The sequence below is a fragment of the Suncus etruscus genome, chromosome 1, assembly GCF_024139225.1.
Source record: "Suncus etruscus isolate mSunEtr1 chromosome 1, mSunEtr1.pri.cur, whole genome shotgun sequence".
Classification (NCBI taxonomy): Eukaryota; Metazoa; Chordata; class Mammalia; order Eulipotyphla; family Soricidae; genus Suncus; species Suncus etruscus.
This window is the reverse complement of record NC_064848.1, coordinates 139,224,144-139,251,609: the sequence shown is the minus strand read 5'-3', so window position 1 is coordinate 139,251,609 and position 27,466 is coordinate 139,224,144. Positions and strand designations below refer to the sequence as shown.

General features: G+C 43.5%; 2 protein-coding genes across 2 annotated transcripts in view; one reads left to right on the top strand and one right to left on the bottom strand.

Annotated features, from left to right (window-relative positions):
• KLHDC10 (kelch domain containing 10) overlaps positions 1-27,466 on the bottom strand; it is a 72,360-nt gene that overhangs the window by 5,282 nt on the left and 39,612 nt on the right. Inside the window, exons 3-8 of the mRNA XM_049774954.1 lie at positions 13,604-13,825; positions 11,869-12,023; positions 9,015-9,163; positions 4,648-4,732; positions 2,166-2,232; positions 1,013-1,060 (exon numbers count right to left, since the gene is read on the bottom strand). Of these exons, the coding sequence (XP_049630911.1) occupies positions 1,013-1,060; positions 2,166-2,232; positions 4,648-4,732; positions 9,015-9,163; positions 11,869-12,023; positions 13,604-13,825 (726 nt within the window). The remainder of the gene's footprint in view (positions 1-1,012; positions 1,061-2,165; positions 2,233-4,647; positions 4,733-9,014; positions 9,164-11,868; positions 12,024-13,603; positions 13,826-27,466) is intronic.
• The window catches only part of UBE2H (ubiquitin conjugating enzyme E2 H), a 325,238-nt gene continuing 307,458 nt past the window's right edge, over positions 9,687-27,466 (top strand). The window contains exon 1 of the mRNA XM_049775634.1: positions 9,687-9,690. The gene's annotated coding sequence lies outside the window, so the exon portion shown is untranslated. The remainder of the gene's footprint in view (positions 9,691-27,466) is intronic.

Genomic DNA, 27,466 nt, shown 5'->3' with positions numbered 1-27,466 from the left:
GCAAGGCAGACACCTTACCTCTAGCACCACCTCACCGGCCCCAAATTACACAATTTTTTAAAATTGTTTTGGGATATTCCCAGAAGTGCTCAAGGGCTACTTCAGGTTTGGTGATCACTGTCCACAGTACTTGGGGACAATGTGGTGCCAGGAACTGAATATAGACTCACCATGCAAAGCATGGTCCTCTGAGCTATCTCTTTGGTTCAATTATGCATGTTTTTAGGGGCTATCATTAAGACATTCACAATTTGGGGACTAGAGCAACTATAGTTAACTATAGTTAACTATAGTTAAGGTGTTTGCCTTGCATGTGGCTGATCTGAGTTCAATACCTGGCATCCCATAAGGTCCTCTGAACAACACTAGGAGTGATTCTTGAGTAGAGCCAAGAGTAACCAAAGAATTGCTAAGTGTGGCTCAAAACCTCCCCTCCCAAAGAGACATTCATAGGCTGCAGCGATAATACAGGGGTCAAAGCATTTGCTTTGCATGCAACTAATCTGGGTCCAATCTTTGGCCACACTTATGGTCCCCTAGGTACCACCAGGATTGACCTACCCCTAAGCATGGAACCAGGAGTAAGCTTTTTTTTTTTTTTTTTTTTGGTTTTTGGGCCACACCCGGTGACGCTCAGGGGTTACTCCTGGCTATGTGCTCAGAAGTTACTCCTGGCTTGGGGGACCATATGGTACGCCGGGGGATCGAACCGCGGTCCGTCCTAGGCTAGCGCAGGCAAGGCAGGCACCTTACCTCCAGCGCCACCGCCCGGCCCAGCTTTTTTGTTTTAATTTTTGCTTTTTTTTTTTTTTTTTTTTTTGCAGGAGGGGGGAATCACATGGTTGCCACATACAAGGCAAGTATCCTATTTGCTATATCCTCTTTCTGTCTATTCCATCCCAAGAGTAAGCTTCAAGCACCACTGGGTATGTTCCAAAAACAAAAATAAATAAAAGAGAAGAAGATATTCTCAGCATACACAGTTATAAATATAAAAATTTAGAAGGCTTACCATTTTTTATTTGAACACAACTATGACATCTTCGGGCTGCAGGGAAACCTATCAGACACAAAAACATAGGAATTCCATTATTCACAGAAATACTAGAGATAACATTGACAGGACAGGGCAAAAGGCCACAACAAACAAATGATTCAAAAACAACTCTTTTGCTATATTAAGAAATCACTGCCTGGGGCCGGGCGGTGGCGCTAAAGGTAAGGTGCCTGCCTTGCCTGCGCTAACCTTGGACGGACCGCGGTTCGATCCCCCGGTGTCCCATATGGTCCCCCAAGCCAGGAGCAACTTCTGAGCACATAGCCAGGAGTAACCCCTGAGCATTACTGGGTGTGGCCCAAAAATCAAAAAAAAAAAAAAGAAATCACTGCCTAGTTCTTTTCATCCACCCTTATTTCATATAAAATTGTCCTTCTTAGTTTCATAACAGTACCATGTTTTAAGGTGTTAGGAAAACAGAGCAGTATCTTGGGAAAGAGATTACCACTAAGGCTTCCCCAAACCCTTGTACCCAAGACAGGAAGTTCTCGGGCTGTAGTGATAGCACAGCAGGTAGGGCATTTGCCTTGCACACAGCTGACCCAGGTTTGATCCCTGGCATCCATATGGTTCCCCAAGTCTGCCAGGAGTGATTTCTGAGTGCAGAGCCAGAAGTAACACCTGAGTTCACCAGGTTTGCCCTGCCTCCAAAAATGACAGGGAGCTCCTGAATTAAAAATGTGCCTATTTTTACCCCACCCATATATTCCCACATCTGAAGAATTAAACAATTCCTGCAAGAAGTCTCTGCTTGATTCTTATGGAAGAAGAGCCACTTGACTAAGGAAAACAAAAACTAGCTCATGCTAGTTCAGTATTTATTTACTTGTCAGTAAAATCAACTTTCCTTCTCTAAAATAAGTAAGATATAAAGTATTTTTGTTAAAATTAGGAAAGCCAGGGGTCGAAGTGATAGCACAGCGGTAGGGCATTTGCCTTGCACATGGCTGACCAGGACAGACCTCGGTTTGATCACTGGCATCTCATATGTTTCCCCGAGCCAGGAGCAATTTCTAAGCGCATAGCCAGGAGTAACCCCTGAGCATCACTGGGTGTGGCTCCCCCCACCCAAAAAAAGGAAAAAGAAAGCCAGTATTTTTAATCTTACCTATTTTTTCATGGGGCTTTGTAGCAATTTCTTCCCACGCATTCGTTTCAAGGTTGTATGCATGGATCTTGAGAGAGGATAGAGTCACAAACAATTTTAGTTAGTTTAAAAACTACATTTTTAATGTCATACTTATTTTTTGGTTGTTGTTATTTTTGTTTTTTTTGGGGGGAGGGGGCTACATCAGGAGATGTTCAGGGAATATTCTGGTCTCTGCACTCAGGAATCACTCCAAATGGGTTCAGGACCATAAGTGATACCAGGAATTGAACCTGGATAGGCTGCATGCAAGGCAAGCACCTTCCCTACCCACTATGTTGTTGCCCTGATCCACAACATGCTTTCTTGTTCGAAAAATCTTTACTTTTTTTTTTGTTTGTTTGTTTTTGGGTCACACTCAGCAGCGCTCAGGGGTCACCCCTGGCTCCACACTCAGAAATCGCTCCTGGAAGGCACAGGGGACCATATAGGATGCCAGGATTTGAACCAATGACCTTCTGCAAGAAAGGCAAATGCCTTATCTCCATGCTATCTCTCTGGTCCCCCCCAGCTTTTTTTTTTTATCTTTTATAGTTCTAATACCAGTTAAATAAGTGAAGCAGCTGAAAATTAAGCCCAGTGGCTTGAAAGACAGTTCAATGGGTTGAGTGCATACAAAGTACACTTTGCATGAGGGCGACCCAGGTTCAAACCCTTCAACCCCTTGGACGATTTCCCAAACACTGCCAGAAGAACCTAGAAGCTTGTATCTGGGAGGAAGCTACTAAGCACCATTAAATTTTGCCTCCACCACCAATAAGCATGTTATCTCATTTTAATCTTTGTGTGTATGTGTCTGTGTATGAGAGGGTGAAGAATTGGGGGGTGTATGCTGGGATTCATCCCAGAACCTCATGCATGCAAGGCAACACTCTATTGGAGTCACAGCTTCATTCTTATGGCATCAATTTTTACAAATCACACACATTAAGCAAATGGGGCCAGAGTCAAAGTACAGTGGGTAGAAGGCTTGCCTGGCACAAGGCCAACCTGAGTTCAATACCCGGTCCCCCAGATGGTCCCGAGGCCCTCCATCCCCCACTAAGAGTGATCCCTGAATGCAGAGCCAGGAGTAAGCCTTGAACACCAACAGTCGTGGCCCAATCCCCCCCCCCCCCACACCAAGAAGAAAAACGTTGAAACTCTCACAGTTACAATATCTTCTACAACATCCACATTATAGATTATAGAGAAAAGCAAGCACTGGTGAGAATACGAAAACACAAGATGAAAAAAACTGGGGGGGGGGGGGGGGGGGGGGAGAAAGAACAAAACTGGGGAAAGGCCAGTGAGGTTCCAGTGAGCTGGAGCTCTGGTGCCTGATCCCAAGGTCTGGGTGAGAGTCTGGGAATGACCGAGGGAGGACAAAGGACCTCCCAGCTCCAAAGCTCAGGGAGTGGTGCATAGCTATAAGAACCTGCCCAGATGGGCCCGAAGAGATAGCGCAGCGGCGTTTGCCTTGCAAGCAGCCGATCCAGGACCAAAGGTGGTTGGTTCGAATCCCGGTGCCCCATATGGTCCCCCGTGCCTGCCAGGAGCTATTTCTGAGCAGACAGCCAGGAGTAACCCCTGAGCACCGCCGGGTATGACCCAAAAGCCAAAAAAAAAAAAACCAAAAAACCTGCCGAGAGGCAGGACGCTGGCACTGACAGATGCCTGTGCTCCTACTTTTAGGGTTATCTCTATAGCCTCCAGATATATATTGGTTTTGGGGCTATAGCTAGCAATGCTACTCCTTGCTCACTTGGGGGACCATGTGGGATGCCAAGGATCAAACTTGGATGGCCCATATGCAAGGCAAATACCCTGCCTCCTGTGCTATTACTCTGGCCCCCATCAGAGGTCATTTTTGTAAAGAATGTTCAGTATGTGATAAATCAACCGCCACCTGGAATGTGCATCAGGCACATAGTGTGGTCTTACTTTATAAAGAGAATCTCACTGTAGGAACCAAAGAGATAGTACAGTGGGTGGGGTGCTTGTCTGACAAGCAGCTGACCCAGGTTCTATCCGTGACATCCCACATTGGCCCCAAGCCTCCTAGGAGCGATCCCTCAGTGCAGAGCCAGAAGTCAATTCTGAGCACAGCTGGTTGTTCCCCCAAACAATTTCACAGGAGCTGGAGAGATAGCATAGAGGTAGGGCATTTGCCTTGTATGCAGAAGGACGGTGGATCGAATCCCCGCATCCCATATGGTCCCTAGAGCCTGCCAGGAACGATTTCTGAGCGTAGAGTCAGGAGTAACACCTGAGTGCAGTCAGGTGTGACCCAAAAACCAAAACCAACAAATAAAAAACCAAAAAAGATAAACCAAAGTATTTCACAAAAACTAAACACTGGTCAAGAATCTATTTGACAATTTAAATACTTATAGCAACAGAATTAATTTGCTTAGTTTGTGTTGATACTGGCCTCTCTTTAGGCCCATCCCCTTATATATACCTTGTTTAAGGAATAAGCTGTCCACGAAGTACCACCTCCTAAGATGTAAATCCTCTGCCCATCATGTGCAATTTCATGTCTGTACCTGAAAACAGATAACAGAAACTGTTTATAAATTATGAAAATAATCTACTTAAGACTGAACCGCAGAGGCCAAAGCAATAGCACAGTAGATAGGTGTTTGCCTTGCTTGTGGCTAACCTCGGCATTCCATATGGTCCCCCGAGTCTGCCAGGAGTGATTTCTTAGCACAAGAGTAACCCCTGAGCACAACTGGGTGTGGCACAAAAACAAAAAAAAATAAAAAGGGAAAAAAGACTGAACCCAGACTATTACACCATTATTACTCATGGTTTAAACTTACACACATATTTGATATGAATTGGTATGCAACCAGTAAAAGTGCAGGCATCTGGGGCCGATGTGGTGGCGCTAGAGGTAAGGTGTCTGCCTTGCCAGCACTAGCCTACCACGGACCGGACCACGGTTCGATCCCCTGGACCAGGTGTGGTCCAAAAATCAAAAAAAAAAAAAAAAAAAAAAAAAAAAAAAAAAAAAAAAAAAAAGGGGCCGGGCGGTGGCGCTAAAGGTAAGGTGCGCCTGCCTTGCTTGCGCTAGCCTTGGACAGACCGCGGTTCGATCCCCCGGTGTCCCATATGGTCCCCCAAGCCAGGAGCAACTTCTGAGCACATAGCCAGGAGTAACCCCTGAGCGTTACCGGGTGTGGCCCAAAAACCAAAAAAAAAAAAAAAAAAAAAAAAAAAAAAAAAGAATGTAGGCATTGAGGGTAATTATTATGAGAACTAAATTTCATGTCATCAAATGGTACAAAAAGTTATGTAAGATCAGCTAGAGCATAAGTCCCCTCCCTAAATTTTTACACACAGGTCTACCTATTTACCTACCTACCTATCAACCTATCTAATCTATATGTCTGTCTGTCTACTTGCCTATCTAATCTATCCATCCATCTATAAACACACAGAAAACTTGAAACTTGAAAGATACACCCAAACTATTAGTTGTTGTTTTCTCCAAGTTTAGCCTTTGTTGTTTGTACTTTCTAGATTTTTCTCCCTTTCTTAATACTCTGTATAAGGGGCCGGAGAAATAACGTGGAGGTAAGGCATTTGCCTTGCATGCAGAAGGATGGTGGTTCAAATCCCAGCATCCCATATGGTCCCTTGAGCCCGCCAGGAGCAATTTCTGAGCGTAGAGCCAGGAGTGACCCCTGAGCACTGCCAGGTATGACCCCAAAACCAAAAAACAAATAAATAAATACTTTGTATGAGAGAAAATTATTATAATTTTTCAGAAGTGATCTGCATATGTTTAATTAGAAACCCTAGACTATAGATTTTCAGATTAATATACTTATTTAACAAATATAAAGATACCAGAATATTATGCTTCAGATAACTGTGGATATAATGCGAACAACTACCAGAGCTTTCATCCAAGCAATCTAGCTAGAGGCTGAAAAAATTTATAAGATGTCTGTAAAATGATTCAAAGGCAACCATGTGAAAATACTTTGAAAACTTAATCTATTTTCTTTCCCTGAAGGCCCTAAGGCTGACAAAATAAATTACATCAACATTATTCCAGCAACCGTCCATAAGCCAAGTTCTTCTGTGATAGTTCTGCTGTAATTCGAGCACTGACACACCACAACAAAGAGGAATTCTCCCTTAGCACCCATTTGCCATTTTGTTTAAAGAAAACAAAGAGATGTTGGCTTAGTCTAACAGTCTACCACCAACAGGGAAATTTCTTTATAAGGTTTTTTTTTTTTTTTTTTTTTTTGGTCACACCCGGCAGTATTCAGGGGTCACTCCTGGCTCTACTCAGTAATTACTCCTGGCAGGCTCAGGGGACCATATGGGATGCCGGGATTCGAATCACCGTCCTTCTGCATGCAAGGCAAATGCCCTACCTCCATGCTATCTCTCAGGCCCCCGGCCCCCATCTTTTTAAGTTTTATATATTAATTGTATGATTAGGCAAATGATACTAGGAAACAGTGCACAGACCTGTGTTTGCTAGCAGGCATCTTACATTCACTGAATATTTGAACAGAGCTGACAGAGAAAATAAAAGGAATGGTCGGCCCACTCCTTCCCTTCCCTTCTCCCTCACTTTCTTCCTTCTTTTTTTTTTTTTTTTTTTTGGTTTTTGGGCCACACCCTGTGACGCTCAGGGGTTACTCCTGGCTATGCGCTCAGAAGTTGCTCCTGGCTTGGGGGACCATATGGGATGCCGGGGGATCGAACCGCGGTCCGTCCTAGGCTAGCAGGCAAGGCAGGCACCTTACCTCCAGCGCCACCGCCCGGCCCCTTCTTCCTTCTTTTTATAAAATTTATTTTGAGGTTTTTTTTGGGGGGTGGATGGGTGTCAAACTGATGTTGATCAGGATTTATTCCTGGTGGTGCTAAGGGTACCATATCGGATAATGGGGGATAGAACCCAGGTCAGGTATGTGAAAAGCAAGTGTCCTATCACTTTGAACCATGGCTAACTGAAGAAAAAGCAAGCACTTTAATTCCTGTACTATCTCTCTGGCCCCTTCCCTCTCTTATACATGTTTTCCTCAGTCTCTTCTCTTCTTCCTTCTATTCATCTAATCAGCATTCACTGAGTATCATAAGGAAATGGTACTGTACCATGTGTACAGCTGCGAGCAAATAAACCAAAGGATTCTAACATGCAATTTAAGAAAATGAAAAAGTTACTAGAAAGTAATTATCTGTGTCTATAAAATTAATTATCATTGCTACTATTGGTTCCTTCTTCAAAATATTGCTATTATCCTGGAGGTAGAAAAACTTAAGAGAAAATAGTATAAAAAAAGTTCAATGGTACAGAGAGAAACATCAACAGAAAATCCCTCTTTAATGCTGACCTGAAATCTAACATAACAACCTTTTATTTTTTTCGTTGTTGTATGTTTTGTTTTGTTTTGTTTTGTTTTTGGGTCACAGCCAGCAGTGCTCAGGTGTTACTCCTAGCTCTACACTCAGAAATCACTCCTGGGGCCTGGAGAGATAGCACAGTGGCGTTTGCCTTGCAAGCAGCCGATACAGGACCAAAGGTGGTTGGTTTGAATCCCGGTGTCCCATATGGTCCCCTGTGCCTGCCAGGAGCTATTTCTGAGCAGACAGCCAGGAGTAACCCCTGAGTGCCGCTGGGTGTGGCCCAAAAACCAAAAAACAAAAAAAAAAAAAAAAAAAAAAAAGAAATCACTCCTGGCAGGCTCAGAGGACTATATGGGATGCTGGGATTCGAACCACCATCCTGCATGCAAGGCAAAAAACCCTACCTCCATGCTCTCTCTCCAGCCCATGCCATGTAGTTATTTTAACCAGGCTAAGTGGTTTTTCTTCAAACCATATTATCAATATTCTGAAAAAAATTCAAATCTAGTATGAAATAAACATGCTTTAATTGATTTGGGTTTTGTAAGGTGAACCTAGCTAAAACCCTAAACAAATGTGTCTCCTCAAAAACTTTCTCTTCCCAGTAACCTCCCTCTTCCTTTGATATGTAAAAATCCATTAAATAGTTACTTTTGTATTGGCTTAATCTTTTCCCTCCTGGTATAGGGAGTTGGTTTGAATAAACAAAGCAGTTTCGCTTTGGGCTAGAGCAGAAGGAGCGGTGGCAGAGAAAGAGGCCATGAGGCAAAAAGACTGACTCCCATGACTCTCCTGACTGACATGATATTATTTCTCCACCGCTAGCCTGCTTCTTCAGACCTGTCTGCCTAAGGAGTTGGGTTAGAAACACGGTGCGTGGGGTGGTCTAACCACTCGTGGATATTTTTACTTTACAGGTTTTTTTTTTATTTTGTTTTGGGGTCACACCCGGTGGCCTCAGGGGTTACTCCTGGTTCTGTGCTCAGAAATCCTCCTGGGGAACCATATAGGATGCCAGGATTCAAGCCACTGTCCTTCCTGGGTCTGCCGTGTGCAAGGCAAATGCCCTACCACTGTGCTATCTCTTCAGCCCCTTTACAGGGTTTTTTGTTTGTTGGGTTTGCTTTTTGGTTTTACTCCTGGTTCTGAATTCAAGAATTATTCTTGGCTGGCCCAGGGGACTATATAGGATGCTGGGATCAAACCTAGGTCAGCCGCATGTGAGGCAAATGACCTACCTGCTATACCTGCTCTGGCCCCAGGTTTTTGTTTAGTTTTTTAATTTTTGCTTTTTAATTTTTGCCTACGCCCAGCTGTGCTCAAGGTCCTCCTGGTGAGGATCAGGGAACTACACAGGGTACCAGGGTAACCTGCTTGGTTAATTGGAAGGCAAGTTCCCTGCTTGCTATACTCTCAGCTCTAAATATGCTTCATTGAACCCTAGAGCATCACCTTTCTTCTGGAAGATCGCAGGACAGGTTGTTGGGTTTCAGCTGTGTCCACTCCCTAGTATTGAGGTCTAATTTGTGCAGGTCTGTGCTGTAAATATAGCCAGTTGTCCCTCCAAAAACATAAAGGGAACCGTTGATGATCGCCATGGCCTAGAAAACAAAAGCGGGAACGAGACAACACTTAATGAAAGATTATAAGCCAGATTTTCTGAAATTCTCTTGTATTTTTTAACTTTCCAAAATAACAGATCCTGGGGCATGGGAGTTTGGCTCAGTCGTGGACCACCCACCTTGTATGTATTTAGTTTGATCCCAGATACTGCCCCACATCGCTGCCAACCATGATTTGAAGCTCTGCCAGGGTGATTCTTGGTGTTGGAAGCAAGTGTGTAACCCAAGCCCACCACCACAACAAAATAGGAAAGGAAAGGGAGGGTTTGCTTGTTTCTTTCTTTTTTTTTTTTTTAAAGAAATTACTTTAAAAATTTTAATAAAATACCAGACACAGGATTTCAGAGTTAAAGAATTTTTAGAAAGATTTTCTCAAAGACCTAGAAAGAACTTTTCTCAATACCTAGAAATGCAAAGGGGGCAATCAAATGACCCTAAGAGTCCCAGCCAATCAAAAACTTTATAGACCACAAGCCTTTCTATTAAAAGTTGTGGGGCCGGCGAGATAGCATGGAGATAAGGGAGTTGCCTTCCATGCAAAAGGACAGTGGTTCAAATCCCGGTATCCCATATGGTCCCCTGTGCCTGCCAGGGGCAATTTCTGAGCATAGAGCCAAGAGTAACCCTGAGCGTTGTGGGTGTGACCCAAAAACAAACAAACAAAAAAAAAAGTTGCACCTGTTGGGCCAGAGAGATAGCATGGAGGTAAGACATTTGCCTTTCATGAAGAAGGTCATCGGTTCAAATCCCGGCATGCCATTTGGTCCCTCGTGCCTACCAGGAGCGATTTCTGAGCATGGAGCCAGGAGTAACTCCTGAGCACTGCCAGGTGTGACCTGCCCCCCCAAGTTGCATGTTTCTGAGGCTGGAGCCATAGCACAATGAGACAGGTGCTTGCCTTGGACACGACCAACCACGGTTTGATTTGCAGCATCCCATATGATCCCCTGAACCCACCAGGAGTAATTCCTGAGTAAAAAACCAAGAGTAACTCACAAGTATCACCTTTCTAAGCGATCTGAAAGAAAAAAGCTCTCAGGAAGGAGCAAGTAGGAAAAGAAGCCACCAGAATCTCTTACATAAGAAGTCTCAAGGGGCTGAAGCAATCGTATAGCAGGTACAGTGTTTGTATTGCATTTGGTCGACCCAGGTTGGATACCCAGCACTATATATGGTCCCCCCAAGCCCTCCAGTTGTGATCCCTGAGTGTAGAATCAGAAGTAAGCCCTGAGCACAGCTGGATATGATCCCAAAACCAAACCAACATACAAAAAGAAGTCTCAAGTTGGCAGCCCTAAAAACATTTTCCCCAGACTATTCTTCAGCACAAGTGAAACTGTGCTGAAGTTCAGATGACTCAGAGGTGGCACACAGACAGAACACAGCTCAGGAGTGGGGAAAGCACAAGTCTAAGCTTAGTCCATCAATATCCGCAGGACATTGGGTCGTCCCAGGCTTTTTGGATTTAACTGAAATCTACCTGGAAAATCATCTCTATACAATCTGGTTTGATTCAGATTCACATAAAAGCATCTTTTTTTTTTCTTTTTTTTTTTGGGGGGGGGGGTTTTGGTTCACACCCAGCAGCACTAAGGGATCACTCCTGGCTCTATGCTCAGAAATGGCTCCTGTCAGGCTCGGGGGACCATATGGGATGCCGGGATTTGAACCACCGTCCTTCTGCATGTGAGGCAAACACCTTAGTTTCATGCTATCTCGCCGGCCCCAAAAAAGTATCTTAATCTAGTAAAGGGATCATCTACTTTAGCAGCTTGGTGGGAAAGGTCTTCAAAGAATCATCACTCTCTGGAGATGAGGGAACCAGGTCACAGAATGGGGGTGGCAATGGGGTTAGAGTGGGGGATGGCCTTTAAAGAAATTTCCAGACAGTTTGAAGTCACTAACTTGGATCAAAATCAAAAAGGGGGCTATAGCAATAAAATAACAGCTGAGGTGTTTGTCTTACATTCAGGTGACCCAGTTTAATCTCCAGTAACCTCTAACTCTGCCAGAAGTAAGTCCTGAGCACTGCCAGGTGGCAAGGGGAGGGAAAATAGGGAGAAGGGAGGGGTAAGGAAAAAAAGAAAAAAAAAAAAAAAAAAAGAGGGCCAGAGCAATAGAACAGCAATAAGGCGTTTGCCTTGCATGCAACCAACACAGGATGGTCCCGATTTGAATCCCAGCATCCCATATGGTCCTCCGAGCCTGCCAGGGGTGACTGAGCACAGAGCCAAAAGTGACTCCTGAGAGCCACTGGGTGTAACTCAAAAACCAAAAAAAAAAAAAAAAAAAGAAAAAGAAAAAGAAAAAAAGGGAGGAGGAAAAGGAGAAAGCAAACAGCCAGATTTACAGATTATAATGGGAAAAAAATCAAGGGGCTTGCCAATCTTTCCAATCCTGTGAGATAGCATGGAGGTAGGGCATTTGCCTTGCATGCAGAAAGACAGTGGTTCGAATCCTGGCATCCCATATGGTCCCTCAAGCTTGCCAGTAGTGATTTCTGAGCGTAGAGCCAGGAGTAACCCCTGAGCACTGCCGAGTGTGACCGCCCCCAAGAAACCCAAAAGAGAATGGAAAGAATCAAATATTAACCACAAATAGGCTTGATTTTATTTCACTAAAAATAATTTGCAGTGGTGGAAATAACCTGATAGTTTCCTCAGAGCTAGACCTCAATTTAATACCTGTCCGTATATTCGATTGGGCTTCTTCCCCCGGCAGCTCAGCAGGGCCCATCGCTTATATTTCACATTACAGACGTGCACATCATTGCCATTACTCTCACCGAAGGGGATTCCAGTGCCTCCAAACACTAACAAGTTGTTTCCATGCAGCACCACTGGGAAAGAGAAGACAAAGTCAGTGATGCACTGGCTCCCTGCAATGCATTCCAACACAAACCCAGAAGAGTCAGGTTTAAGAGAACTAAAACAAGCGCGTTGGTCTGTGAACTCAAGAGTATGGCTCTGACCACTGCAGAGCTGTGTGGAAAAGGACCAACTGCCAGTGTAAGCACCGAAGTCTGGAGTTTGTTGCTCCTTCCAGGACATATATTCCACATGTATCCAGGGAGCTCAGGAGACACTATGGCCACCAATACTAAATGGTGTGAACTAAGAACACTTCCGCTGCTGCTATGACAGACAGTTTAAGCACACAGAAAAGCAGAGGAAAAGGAACTATCATCTTTGCCTTAGCAAAGAACCGTGAGGCTCAGGATAGAGATATAAGGGCCATTCTGGTGTAGGCCAGAGGCATCACCTCCTCATTTCAAATTATGGTCTGTGTCATCTTAATCCTCCACCAGATAAAATGTAACACCATTATCTTGCTAGTAAATTTGGAATTCTTTTCTTACCTATCCTGTGACTGTATGTGCATGAACGTGTGTGTGTGTGTGCACAAGCATGCAGACACACATACTTGCATATACTCCCCATCTCTTTCTCATGGCAAAATAGTGCTAGTCTCTAACTTAAGTGATATTTTCCCAATTCTTCACTCAACATAGCATTGACAGTTACCAGCAATGGTTCTGTAGCCAGCAAGAACCAGGCTTCAATTCTCATAAAACCTCATGAAAATTAGTGTGTCTAAATTAATCTTTCCAACAATCCTGTGAGGTAAGAACTATTATCATAATTGATGAGCTAAAACTGAGATTAGTGAGAAACCCCACATTTCTCTGGGGCTAGAGAGAGTGCAGTGAGCAGGGCACTTTTTTGTTTTTTTGTTTTTGTTTGTTTTTGTTTGTTTTTGGGTCACACCCTGCAGCGCTCAGGGGTTATTCATGGGCCTACGCTCAGAAATCATTCCTGGCAGGCTTGGGAGACCATATGTCCTTCTGCATGCAAGGCAAACACCTTACCTCCATGCTATCTCTCCAGCCCTGAGGTCACTTTCTTCACATGAGACTGACTCAGGTTTGATCCTGATATCCCATACAATCCCTGGAGCATAGTCATACAATCCCTGAGCACAGAGCCAGGACTAGGCCTTGAAAATCACTGTCATCCTCAAAACCAATGCACCCTTAACAACAACAAAAATATAACACTTTTTAAAAAGAACAGCTGGCAGGAATGGTATACATCTAGGTTCAGACTCAGGAATAGACTATTTTTATTGCTATAGAAAAAAATGGATCCAAGAATAGTTTAATCCGATGACAGTATCACAGTCATGAGTTGCATAAGGACAGCAGGGCCATTGGTGGGCAGCACGCGACTGTGATCTCTGCAGCACACAAGATAGTGTGAAAACAACAATGACATCCTGCCGCAACCAACTGAGCCTCATAACACTTCTCAATTGGTGTCTCCATCACAAAGTGATGCATGGCTGCCATCAATTATTAACTGAGTCTAGGCCTCTCAGATGCTGCCACCAAGTCAAAAGCTGAGAACCACCAGCACTCACGTGACATAGATGCCAATTCCCGGGGCATGTAGCCATCTGTGCCCATCTGGTGCCACACTCCTGTAGCAAAATGGTACCTCCAGAGCTCCCTGAAGAGAGGATAGTCTTCGTTATCCGGCCCTCCCGACTCATCATAGTCTGGGTTATAGCCTCCAAACACATAGAGATTGGTGTTATCGGCCACGCAGCGGTGCCCACTCCGTGCTGGTGGGGGTCTATGGCCTAGGAGAGAAGAGGAGAGTCTCCTTGGAGGAGGAGAAAACACAGGGAAAAGCACACAGAAAATGGGGCAACATTTTAATCTATAAAGGGGTCAGAGAAGACTTAAAGGCTGACCACATTACTTTTCATTTGCTATGGTTATTTTATAAATTCACATATGCTACTTAAAGGTTTTAAGGAGCTAGTCTCCATTTCTATTTCACAGGACTACTTTCAGATTTTGCTAAGTGTAAAAACATTTTCCCCCCAAGATCAGCAAAATCTCATTATAAACTCAGGGGGGAAAATGGCTGATAATTAGGAATTTTCAAGAAAAGGGAAAGGAATTTTAATAATCCCAAAGCTAAATAGGTAGTTTCTTATATCCTTAAAGAAATAAAACACCACCTCGATTTAACTGAAAATGTTAGAGAATTATATAAATATAATCACAAATATGAATGAGTTGTATAGAAAATTTAAAACGCACATACATAAATCCTTTTATTTTTCCACTCTATGAATATACTTAAAGAAGTTGACTTATAAAGGTTTGATCCAAATTTTATAATTTAGATTTCACAAAGAATATTTTATATTTATCTTTGAGATATATTTTTGAGCATCTTTTCATTCTATTAAGTATTTCATTGATAAAAGAATTTCTATCATTTTATTTAAATTGAAAGCTTCCTGAAGTTTAAATTATGTCAACTAGCTCACTAAAATTATTTGAATATTATAATAATATTACTATTATTATACCAGTCTCCACAAACTGTTATGTAGCCACAGAACTCTATAGGGAAGAGTAAGAAGCTACTCAGGGGCCAGAGAGATAGCATGGAGGTAGGGCCCTTGCCTTGCATGCAGAAGGATGGTGGTTTGAATCCCGGCATCCCATATGGTCCCCCGTGCCTGCCAGGGGCAATTTTTGAGCACAGAGCCAGGAGTAACCCCTAAGTGCTGCCAGGTGTGACCTCCCCCCACCCACAAAAAAGGAAGCTACTCTGGCACTCTTGCTCTAAATATATGTATCTATTTTCCTATGTCAAAAACAGATACTAGTATAATGTTAACATTCCAAGAATGTTAAATGCCTAATAAACAACTTTTACACAAACATTAGCAACCTGACAGGCTATATTTAATTTTTCAGATAAAAAAAACCACTTCACAGAAACAGACAAGGAACGGCACCAGCCTCTAGGAAACCAATAGTCCTAGACACCCACTTTCAAGTGGCCAGTCTCCTGCTTGAGCCCCTTTTCACCAAGCCCTGCAGCCCAGTCAGTCCTGCCCTAATACCCCAACCTGCATCACTCTTCCTCTGTTGGGAAAGCAGGGTCCCTTGCCTTAGACCAGGCTGCTCTCCCACCCCTCATGCCTGATTGGAACATCCAGTCTGGCCCACACAGTATTTGCTCTGTGAGGCCCCTCCCAACACAGGACCCTAAAAGGATGCTTGTGTATAAGTGAGATAGGTGCACTGTGACCATGGAAATCCATGAGCAATTATAATGTGAGCCAAACTAGAATCAAAAGATTTGTCAATGTGCTAGGACAGTGGTCGGCAACCTGCGGCTCAAGAGTCACATTTGGCTCTTTACACTTTGAATTTGGCTTTTCTGTGTGCCGGGCGGCTGCTCCAGGAGTCAGGACTCTGCTCCTAGCCTCTGTCAGTGCGCGCCCTGTGTGGCTCTCAAAACAGAGAACTCATTATTTCTCTCTAGGAATCCTGAAACACAGAAGGTGGGGTGTAGTAAAAAGGAAAAATGATTCTAAAGTAACAAGGATTGAATTCTCGTTTTCTTTTTTCTTTTTGGTTTTTGGGCCACACCCGGCGGTGCTCAGGGGTTACTCCTGGCTGTCTGCTCAGAAATAGTTCCTGGCAGGCACGGGGGACCATTTGGGACACTGGGATTCGAACCAACCACCTTTGGTCCTGGATCAGCTGCTTGCAAGGCAAACGCCGCTGTGCTATCTCTCCGGGCCCTCGTTTTCTATTTTATGCTTTTTGGGCCACACTCATTTGACGCTCAGGGGTTACTCCTGGCTATGCGCTCAGAAATTGCTCCTGGCTTGGGGGGACTATATGGGATGCCCAGGGATCGAAACGTGGTTGGTCCTAGGCTAGCCTTACCCCTAGTGCCACCGCTCCGGCCCCTCGTTCTTTCTTCTTTTCTCCTCGTTCTTTCTTAATACTATCTTAGGCTAGTCACTGACAATCCCCCCCCCATCTCAGTTTTCTCATCTATATAGGTGGCAGTTACTAATGCTGCACACAAATTTCTTATGCTTATGATGTCAATTGTTTACTGATTTATATAAGTATCCTTCAATGAGGTTGTGCATATCTGAGGGTAGGGACAAGTGTATGACCTTTACCTTTTGTATCACCAGGCTAAAGGTGATAGAAAATACTAAATACCTTTACAAACTCATTTTTTTCTGTTTTTGGACCACACCCAGTGGTGCTCAGGGATTTATTCCCGCTCTGTGCTCAGAAATTATTCCTGGCAGGCTCGGGGACCATATAAAATGCCGAAGATCAAATCCAAGTCAACAGCATCATTTCAGCCCCAAATTCAATTTTTTCCCCTCTACTTCTTTTTTGTTTGTTTGTTTTTTTTGTTTTTGGGCCACACCCAGCGATGCTCGGGGGTTACTCCTGGCTGTCTGCTCAGAAATAGCTCCTGGCAGGCACGGGGGACCATATGGGACACCGGGATTCGAACCAACCACCTTTGGTCTTGGAGCTGCTTGCAAGGCAAACACCGCTGTGCTATCTCTCCGGGCCCATCCTTCTGTTCTTTAAGTGCACTATATACGTGTCAAGAGTAATGGCCATGAGTAACAATTATCCTGTACAACACCTAAGACAGCTGGAGATCGAGGACAGGTAAAAGAACTAACATTGATTTTAATTTCCAGTCACAGTAAAAAGGATAACCAAAGCAGTGTACCATTCTTGGTGGACTTTAATTTTGTTCTGATTTATTTTGAGGCCAGCTGTGCTCAGGGGTCACTCCTGACAGGACTTAAAGAACCATATGTGGTGCCAGAGACTGAACCAAGGTCGGCTGCTTGCAAGACAAGAGTTGTACCCCATGTACTATCTCTTTGGGAGCTGTTTCCCATCACCCCACACCCCTGTAGTGTTGGGCACCAGACACAAGACATCACAAATGCGAATTCTATATTCTGGACTTTGACGTTATTATGCTTAAAATTAAGCGACAGCAACTTCAGGAAGGGGGGCTGGGTTATGCAAAGGTCTTTACTTCTAAAAGCTAACAAGTTGAGCCCAGAGAGATAGCACAGCGGCGTTTGCCTTGCAAGCAGCCGATCCAGGACCAAAGGTAGTTGGTTTGAATCCCAGTGTCCCATATGGTCCCCCGTGCCTTCCAGGAGCTGTTTCTGAGCAGACAGCCAGGAGTAACCCCTGAGCATCGCCGGGTGTGGCCCAAAAAACAAACAAAAAATAAATAAATAAAAGCTAACAAGTCAAATTTTAAGATAAAACATAGGGCTAAGGAAAAGTGGTAGGGCGTTTGCCTTGCACATGGCTGACCCTGGATGGACCCATATGGTTCCCCGAGCCTGCTAGGAGTGATTTCTTAACACAAAGCCAGGAGTAACCCCTCAGCACCACTGGATATGGCCAAAAACAAAAATAAAACCCAAAAACATAGGGCTAAGAATATGGTTCAGGGCTGGATCACATACTTTTTTTTTTTAATTTTTTTTAAGTTTTTGGGTCACACCCGGCAGTGCTCAGAGGTTACTCCTGGCTATGGGCTCAGAAATCGCTCCTGGCAGGCTCGGGGACCATATGGGATGCCGGGATTCGAACCACTATCCTTCTGCATGCAAGGCAAACGCCCTACCTCCATGCTATCTCTTCAGCCCCGGATCACATACTTCTAATGTAAGAAAGGCCCTAGACTTGAATTCTATCAAAACCAAAGAAACAAAAAATGTACTGGGAAAAAAAAAAGTACTGAGCAGAGTTACTATAATCAATATGTGAAACGTTAGGAAACTCTATAATGTCATTTGCTTTGCTACTCACAAGTAAGAGAATATTAAAAACACGTTTTTGGGGCCAGGAATATCGTACAGGGGCTAGGCTGCATGCAACCACAGCAACACACAGTCTCCTAAACATCACTGGGCATGGCCTTGGAAGCTCCCCAACACCACTGGGGTAGCCATGGTGGCATCGAGAACCATAAGCCCTGAGCAGTACCACACCCTCAGACACTCACACTGAACTGCCACCTCATTTTCCTGAGGATCACTGGACCTTAGCCTGGGAACCCCAAAATAAATAAAAGTGTGCTGGGACAAATATGGAAAGAAATGCAATGTATTTTAAGATTTTGCCTAAATGGATGATAATAGAAGAAGAAACATTTTTTATTTTTTGGGGTCACACCCAGCAGTGCTCAGGGTTTACTCCTGGCTCTATGCTCAGAAATCACTCCTGGCAGGCTCGGGGGACCATATGGGATGCTGGGATCTGAACCACCGACTTTCTGCATGCAAGGCAAATGCCTAACCTCCATGCTATCTCTCCGGCCCCAAGAAGAAACTTTTTATGACAAAACTCTCTAATATGAATTAAAGGTGGGGGAATTAATAAGAAGATGGCTTTATATTAATTCATACTACCTCATTCACAGAATCACGATTATTGAGCATTATACCACATCCCAGCTCTGGGACACCAGAACTCCAACTCACCACTGGAGCTTCGAGGTGAGATCTGCCCTGTCCAAGGTGGTGCTCACTAGCTGTATTTAACCCTTGGAGGCTTGATTGAGGCTCATCCAAATTCAGACAGGCTTTAAGTGTAAAATAACCACTGGTAAAAAAAAAAAAAAAAAAAAAAAAAAACAAGAATAAAGGGGCTGGGAAGGTGTCGCTAGAGGTAAGGTGTCTGCCTTGCAAGCAGTTCGATCCCCGGCATCCCATATGGTCACCCCAAGCCAGGGTCGATTTCTGAGCGCATAGCCAGGAGTAATCCCTGAGCGTCAAACGGGTGTGGCCCAAAAACTCAAAAAAAAAAAAAAAGAAAGAAAAGAAAAGAACCACTGGATTTCTTTTTTTTTCTTCATCCCGCCCCCATACCCACTGAACTTCAAAGATTTAGTATCCTAAAACAAATTACTAATTTTGATTCTAAACATATGCTAACATGGTACTTTTTTATATTGTGGATTGTGGGTTAAACAAAAAAGAGTAAAATTAACATCAGCTGTCTTTTCTGGAAAGGAAAAACTAAGGATTGAGCCAAGGCCTCGTGCATTCATCTTTCTTTTCTTCCCTCTCTCCTTCCCTCCCTCCCTCCCTCCCTTCCTCCCTCCCTCCCTCCCTCCCTCCCTCCCTCCCTCCCTCCCTCCCTCCCTTCCTTCCTTCCTTCCTTCCTTCCTTCCTTCCTTCCTTCCTTCCTTCCTTCCTTCCTTCCTTCCTTTTTTAGTTTTTGGGCCACACCTGGTGACAATTAGGTAGGGGTTACTCCTGACTATGTGCTCATAAATCACTCTTGGCTTGGGGGACCATATAGGACACCAGGGATTGAACCCAGGTCCATTCTGGGTCAGCTGCATGCAAGGCAAATGCCCTAACACTGTGCTATCGCTCCGGCCCTTTTCTTTTTTTTAGAAAAAAATTCTACAAAATTTTTTATTTTGTAGCTATGTAATGTTCCTATTGGGCAGCAATAAGTCTATCTCAATTGCTGACTTCAGTAAGTAATTTCATTATCTATGCAAATTAAACTGCTGAGTAAAGAGCATCTGATCAGTGTCTGATAAATATTAAACATTCTGCCAAGGAATCTAATAGATGGGAAGAAAGAGATAATCTCTCTCTTTAGCCAACAACTACAGATTTCTTTGAAAATACTTATATCCCTAGAGATATATGAGAAAGTCAAAATTTATTTTGAATAGATCACAAAAATTTTTCGGGACTAATGCCCTGAAAACTAAACAGGAATTTTCATTATGTGGGATAGATCACAGGTTCATCAACCTGGATCAAAACAAAATTGGGTTTTAGCATCTCTGGTTTCTCACCTGAATTTCCTCTGAGCACATCCTACAGAACTGGGTTACCTGATTTAGACATTTTCATTATTAAAAAGGAGGAGTCAATGAAAAGTGAAGCTGGAACAGAGGTGAACTCTCAAGGTGCAGCAGACAAGTCCGGCTGAGGGGTATATACCTGGGATGGCTGAGTCATCTTCTCTCCAGGTATTCACTCTGTCACCAATACTTGCTCAGGAATTTATGGGAACTAGGGAAAAGTACTTCAGATTCTGGTAAAAATGCAGAGAAAAGCTAGCTCTCTAGGAAAAGGTGTCAGATGATTAGACTGCCATAAATCCTTACACACTACTATTTAATTCTTTTTTTTTTTTTTTTTTAATTTGGGGGCTATACCTGGCTATTACTCCTGGCTCTTGTGCACAGAGATCACTCTTGGCAGTTTCTGGGGAAACACACAGTGCTGGGGTTGAACCCAGGTCAGCAGCATGCAAGGCACGTACTTTACCCATTGCAGTTTCTCTCAGAATACAATCATGATTTTAACAAGGCTAATTTTACATGTACTAGTTTTCTGGAAATACAATTTCCGGTCAAAGAACTATATGCTCAAAGTGTTATTATGCAGTACTAGAGTAGCAATATATCATTTCTCAAAAAAGATTAGAACAATTTATACCCCTAGAAAATGGTGATGTGCCTATTCACGTTCTTTTCGATTTAAGTCGTGCACACTGGCACAGGTGAACTTTTGTTTCCTTAAGTTACTAGTTCACATGTTTATGGGATTACTTGTACTGCTTTGAGGGTACTGGATCACATCTTCTACCACTTTTCCTTCTAGTGAATTATGTTCGCACAGAACTGAAGAAAGTCTTTCTTCCAGACTGCTACTTGTCTTTTCTGTTTTAGAGTATCTTACTAAATGAAATTTTTTGCATACTTAACTTGGTTTCTTCTTTCAAGACTCTTTTGTTTTAAATCTCTGCATTGTTACTAAATTATAAGAATAGTTTTATTCTTCGGAGAGATAGCACAGCGGCATTTGCCTTGCAAGCAGCCGATCCAGGACCAAAGGTGGTTGGTTCGAATCCCGGTGTCCCATATGGTCCCCCGTGCCTGCCAGGAGCTATTTCTGAGCAGACAGCCAGGAGTAACCCCTGAGCATCGCCGGGTGTGGCCCAAAACCAAAAAAAAAAAAAAGAAAAGAAAAAAGAAAAAAAAAAAAGAATAGTTTTATTCCTAATAATCTTATTATTTTTATTTTAATAATAAAAACAGGAACACATCCAGAACTTGTTAATTTTGGTTTTGGGGTTTTGTTTGTTTGTTTTTATTGCTATACCTGATGGTATTTACGGCTTATTACTGACTATGTACTGAGGAACCACTGTGGGCAGTACTCAAGGTACCATATGGGTTGCCAGGGATCAAACCCAGGTCAACTGCCTGCTGTAATCTCTCTCTCGGCTTAGAACTTATGTTTAATGTATTGTATAAGGTAGGGTTCTAATTTTTATCACTACACAATCCTTTCCCCCTCACGCACAGTCAGGCTACTGTTTCCAAGTCACTTAAGGAAAGCCATCCCTTCTATGCTGATTAAAATGCTAATTTTACTTTCTACTAAATTGTTATGTTCTAAGAGTATCATTAAGAAATCCCAACACGGGTCCGGGCGGTGGCGCTAGAGGTAAGGTGCCTGCCTTGCCTGCGCTAGCCTAGGACGGACCGTGGTTCGATCCCCCGGTGTCCCATATGGTCCCCCAAGCCAGGAGCGACTTCTGAGCGCATAGCCAGGAGTAACCCCTGAGCGTTACCGGGTGTGGCCCAAAAACCAAAAAAAAAAAGAAATCCCAACACGAGGAAGGTGTCTGCCTTGCCAGCGCTAGCCTAGGACGGACCGAGGTTCGATCCCCCGGCGTCCCATATGGTCCCCCAAGCCAGGAGCGACTTCTAAGTGCATAGCCAGGAGTAACCCCTGAGTGTCACTGGGTGTGGCCCAAAAACAAAAACAAACAAACAAAAAATAGAAATCCCAACACAAGGGGCTGGAGAGATAGCATGGAGGTAAGGCATTTGCCTTTCATGCAGGTCATCAGTTCGAATCTGGCATCCCATACGGTCCCCCGTGCCTGCCAGGAGCAATTTCTGAGCATGGAGCCAGGAGTTTCCCCTGAGCACTGCCGGCTGTGACCCAAAAACCACACACACACACACACACACACACACACACACACACACACACACACACACACACACACACAAAGCAAAACAAGGGCCCGGAGAGATAGCACAGCGGCATTTGCCTTGCAAGCAGCCGATCCAGAACCAAAGGTGGTTGGTTCAAATCCCGGTGTCCCATATGGTCCCCCGTGCCTGCCAGGAGCTATTTCTGAGCAGACAGCCAGGAGTAACCCCTGAGCATCGCCGGGTGTGGCCCAAAAACAAAACAAAACAAAAAAAGCAAAACAAGAAATCCCAACACAAGGTCTAATCAACCCAGATTTGATCCTAAAGAACACACACAATCAATACAAAGCAACATCACAAAATCCTAAGTGCCAAGCTTGTGAATGAAGTAGAGCATAACATTTACTTACTTAGTTTATGACTTACAAAATATAGCTACACCCTGGGCACCCAATGTCCATAAACACTGGTAGTGGAGCCGTTTTTAGTATAAGTCTAAAATTAGGGATGTTTCATGTTTTCTCTTACATTTGCTAAATTTGTTTATAATTTGCAAAAAATGATAAAAATAATTATAAATATTAAATAGACTAAAGGAATCAATCAACTGAATAGGTCACTCAGTGCCGTGAAAAGACAGGTCAGGTCGTCTGTTGTACAGCTGAAGTTTGGAATGGAATGCCAAGGAAGAAGGAGCCAGCTGACTCCCAACTACCGTCTGCCACGATGACCTTCTCATGTCCATTCCAAAGCTGAAGCAATGCAATGCAGTCACATCAGCCTGGGATGTTCCTTCTTAGTTATGCGTCTCCACACCCTCTATGAGATACACATGCAAAGATCTGGTTTTGAAGGGCAAAAGAATCCCACTGCCTACAACAGAAGTTAAAGGAAGATGTTGAACTGAAGGAGGAGAAACACTCTAGAGGAGGGTGTGGTGTTGGAATACTCTATGTATAAAAACCTGTCAAGAACTGTACTGGAAATCATGGGGTCTTAAAACAAAACATCAAGAACAGAAATAAAAGAAGCTTGCTTTGGCAGACTCAATGTGGGTCATCAGTTAAGTTTCAAGTCTAAGCAAAACATATCTGAGATCACTTTAAGACTTGATGTCATTACATACTGTTATGGGCTTCTGGGCTCCTTCACTTTCACTGTCCATTTCTTGAATCCTATAGCTTAAATGATCAGAGATTTGATGTACCTTTCAATATCTAGAACAAATTCTCATGCATTCTTTTTCAAAATCTTACCAGCTACTTTTTCCCATTTACTTCTTCAACAAACTTTAAAATCAGTTTGTTAAGTCTCTAAAAAGTCCAATAAAGAGATATCATCTTTCCAGATAACCAAAGTTAGTGGGATTAGACAACACCATGTGTGACGAGATGAATACAGGACTGATTTCTGCCCAAAATGTGTGTGCCAAAGGTAAGAAAAAACTAAAGGACATTCTACACTATAACTAGTCCATACAATTTCAGGGATTACTACTATCTCTGCACTCAGGGATCACTCCTGGTGAGGCTCTGGGAATCATATGGTATTAACAAGGAACAAGAAACATATTAGATACGCTATAAATTTAGCAATAAAATTTTGAAATCATAAACACAGAAATCTTTTTCTTTATTGGATAGGGCCAAAATATTTACAAAACAGTATTTCCAGTCATTTTAACGTGGCAATTCCTGTAGATCTGTGACTTTAATATGCATTTCTTCATTATTAATGAGATCAAGCACTTTTAATGTTTATTAGATAACTGAAAATTTCCCATTGGAAAAAGCCTGCTCAGTTTTTTATATACTCTTCTATTGAGATGCTTTGCTTTTTCATAGTGGTTTGTAAACAATCTGTTACTTATACTTGAGATAAAAATCTTTACTTTTCGGGCCCGGAGAGATAGCACAGTGGCGTTTGCCTTGCAAGCAGCCAATCCAGGACCAAAGGTGGTTGGTTCAAATCCCGGTGTCCCATATGGTCCCCCGTGCCTGCCAGGAGCTATTTCTGAGCAGACAGCCAGGAGTAACCCCTGAGCACCGCCGGGTGTGACCCAAAAACCAAAAAAAAAAAAAAAAAAAAATCTTTACTTTTCATCCTATATATTCTATATAAAATTTATTTTTCGGGCCCGGAGAGATAGCACAGCGGCATTTGCCTTGCAAGCAGCCGATCCAGGACCAAAGGTGGTTGGTTCAAATCCTGGTGTCCCATATGGTCCCCCGTGCCTGCCAGGAGCTATTTCTGAGCAGACAGCCAGGAGTAACCCCTGACCACAACCGGGTGTGCCCCCCCCCCCCAAAAAAAAGAGAGAAAAATATTTATTTTTCAGGGCCTGAACACAGCAGGTGCTCATTTGTGCTGAGCACAACATGTGCAGCATTTGCCTTGCACATGGCTGATCCAGGTTTGATCCCTCCAGCATCCTATGTGGTTCCCTGAGCCTGCCAGAAGTTAACTGTGAGTGCAGAGCCAGGAGTAACTCCTGAGCACCGCCAGTGTGGCCTCAAAACAAAACAAAACAAAAAAGAATTATATTTATAGACATATGTTATACCTGTAAAGTCTAAAGCAAGGGGGTCAGAGCATGTAGAGTGACTACCTTGCATGTAGTTGATCCGGGCTTGTTCCCGACACCCCTTATCATTTCACAAGCCTGCCAGGAGTAAGCCCTGAGTACAGTTAGATGTATCCCCCCACCCAACCCCCAAAATTCTAAGGACAGAGCAATAGTACAGCAGGTAGGGTGCCTGTCTTACATGCACACAGCTGATCTGGGCTTAATCTGATCTGGCACCTATACACTGATTCCTTAAGTACTTGCAGGAATAATCTGTGAGTGCAGAGCTAGAAACCTCTGAGTTTCACTGGGTGTGACCAAAAAAAAAAAAAAACAAGCAAACAAATTCTTTTTTTTTTTTTTTTTTTGGTTTTTGGGCCACACCCGGCGATGCTCAGGGGTTACTCCTGGCTGTCTGCTCAGAAATATCTCCTGGCAGGCACAGGGGACCATATGGGACACCGGGATTCGAACCAAACACCTTTGGTCCTGGATCGGCTGCTTGCAAGGCAAATACCGCTGTGCTATCTCTCCGGGCCCACAAGCAAACAAATTCTAACACAAAAAATAAGATGTTTAGCAGTTTGCCCAATGATCAACTGCAAAAGTAATCTGGTATATTAAACATGAATATATAAATAAGTACAGACTTATATGAGTACTAATCTTCTATATTTTTAGAAGTATTTTTCTACCATAATTGCCTTCAAAGTCTTCAAGAAAGCAATCTAATGGGTTTTTTTGTTTGTTTGTTTGTTTGTTTTTTGTGGTTTTTGGGTCACACCCAGCAGTGCTCAGGGGTTACTCCTGGTTTCATGCCCAGAAATTGCTCCTGGCAGGCACGGGGAACCATATGGGACATGGGACGCCGGGATTCGAACTGATGACCTTCTGCATGAAAGGCAAATGCCTTACCTCCATGCTATCTCTCCGGCCCCATCTAATGATTATTAAATTCACACTGCCTTCCTTCCTTCCTTCCTTCCTTCCTTCCTTCCTTCCTTCCTTCCTTCCTTCCTTCCTTCCTTCCTTCCTTCCTTCCTTCCTCCTTCCCTCCTTCCCTCCCTCCTTCCTTCCTTCCTTCCTTCCTTCCTTCCTTCCGTCCTTCCTTCCTTCCTTCCTTCCTTCCTTCCTTCCTTCCCTCCTTCCCTCCCTTCCTCCCTCCCTCCCTCCCTATTTTTTCGAGTAATTTTCTCCAAATGGCAAAAGGAATAGTGTCATAAAACTTTCAAAGTTTTTTTTTTTTCTTTTGGTTTTTGGGTCACACCCAGCAGTGCTCAGGAGTTACTCCTGGCACCATGCTCAGAAATCGCTCCTGGCAGGCTCAGGGGACCATATGGGATGCTGGGATTTGAACCACAGTCCTTCTGCTTCTAAGGCACTGTGCTCTCTCTCTGGCCCCCTCAGAGTTCTTTTTTATTTTAACTTAATAAACGGAAATACCTAGTTCTGTATGTACAATAATTTTCTCTCAGAAAACTGAGCAAACTAGCAAACTGTTATAGATGAGACACTCAACACAACATCTTGGGTTTTTGTTTTTGTTTTGTTTTGTTTTTTGGGGCCACACCCGGCGGTGCTCAGGGGTTACTCCTGGCTGTCTGCTCAGAAATAGCTCCTGGCAGGCACGGGGGACCATATGGGACACCGGGATTCGAACCAACCACCTTTGGTCCTGGATCGGCTGCTTGCAAGGCAAACGCCGCTGTGCTGTCTCTCCGGGCCCTCAACACAACATCTTAATCTTAAACTTAATCTCTATCACCTGCTTTCTATTGCTGAAATCATTAAGTAGTTTTCTAGACTGACCTTAAATGGGCTGGAGAGAAGAGTACAGCAGAGTAAGATGCTTACCACTCACACAGAGTCAAACCCACTTCAATCCCTGGCACCACATATGGTTCCCAAAGCACCGCCAGGCATTACCCCTGAACACACTTCCCATCTGCATTTTTATTTCAGCAATCAAGGTGTCAATGTAGCTACAAATGTAGCTCCATAATTGTTTGCACCTTTTCGCAAAAGCACATTTTTTCCTTCCTGGGTTCAATGATTTAACTGGGGAAACTTCCTCTGATTACTATCCTGCTGCAGTATCTATTTCTATCACAATCAGCTATCTTATTTATTCATTTTAGTCATCCTCTTTCAAGTCGTTTCCCTATCCCCTAATCATGGTAATAAACAAGGGTGGGCTGATTAGTAACTGTAAAAAATTACCAATTTCTCGACAACTGCATTGTTCTATTTCCCCATCTGCACATATGTGTGAAGAAAACAATGCTTGCTTAACCCTCTCCAAAGCAAGTCCTTATTTTGCAGCTAAGTGGTCAGATGCATGGCAAACAGGTTTCCCCTTAGAGATGGAGAAAGGAAGTAGTTTTGCAAAATTTCCTACAGCTAAATTAGGGTAGGATGTATGTAATGATGGCAAAGGCTTTAAGTGTATCTCGATCTTTGCTGAAGCTCCCTTTCTTACTCTCCCGAAGCCCACTCTCCTTCCCCATTCCATTGTGAAGATGTTATCCCAAATTGTGCCTCGTGCTAAGGCTCCCTTACCAAACTTAGTCTGTGAGAGTGTTCTTTCCAAAGCAAATTCCCTCTTTTGCTTGAAGAGGTATTCAAAGACTTTTAACCTTAGAACTAATGCCATCGCCAGGGAAGTTTACAAGATGGGTGGGAAATAAAGCAAAGATCTTAGACTTTGCAGTTCCTTAAGAATTTGCCCTGTATTTCCCCCAATCTGCTCCCTCCTCCTCTTGCTGATCACAAATTCACTAAGACGTTTGGACTTCCAGCGTAGAGCAGCAATACCTATTCAGGACTGAATTTTATTCTGTTCAGTCA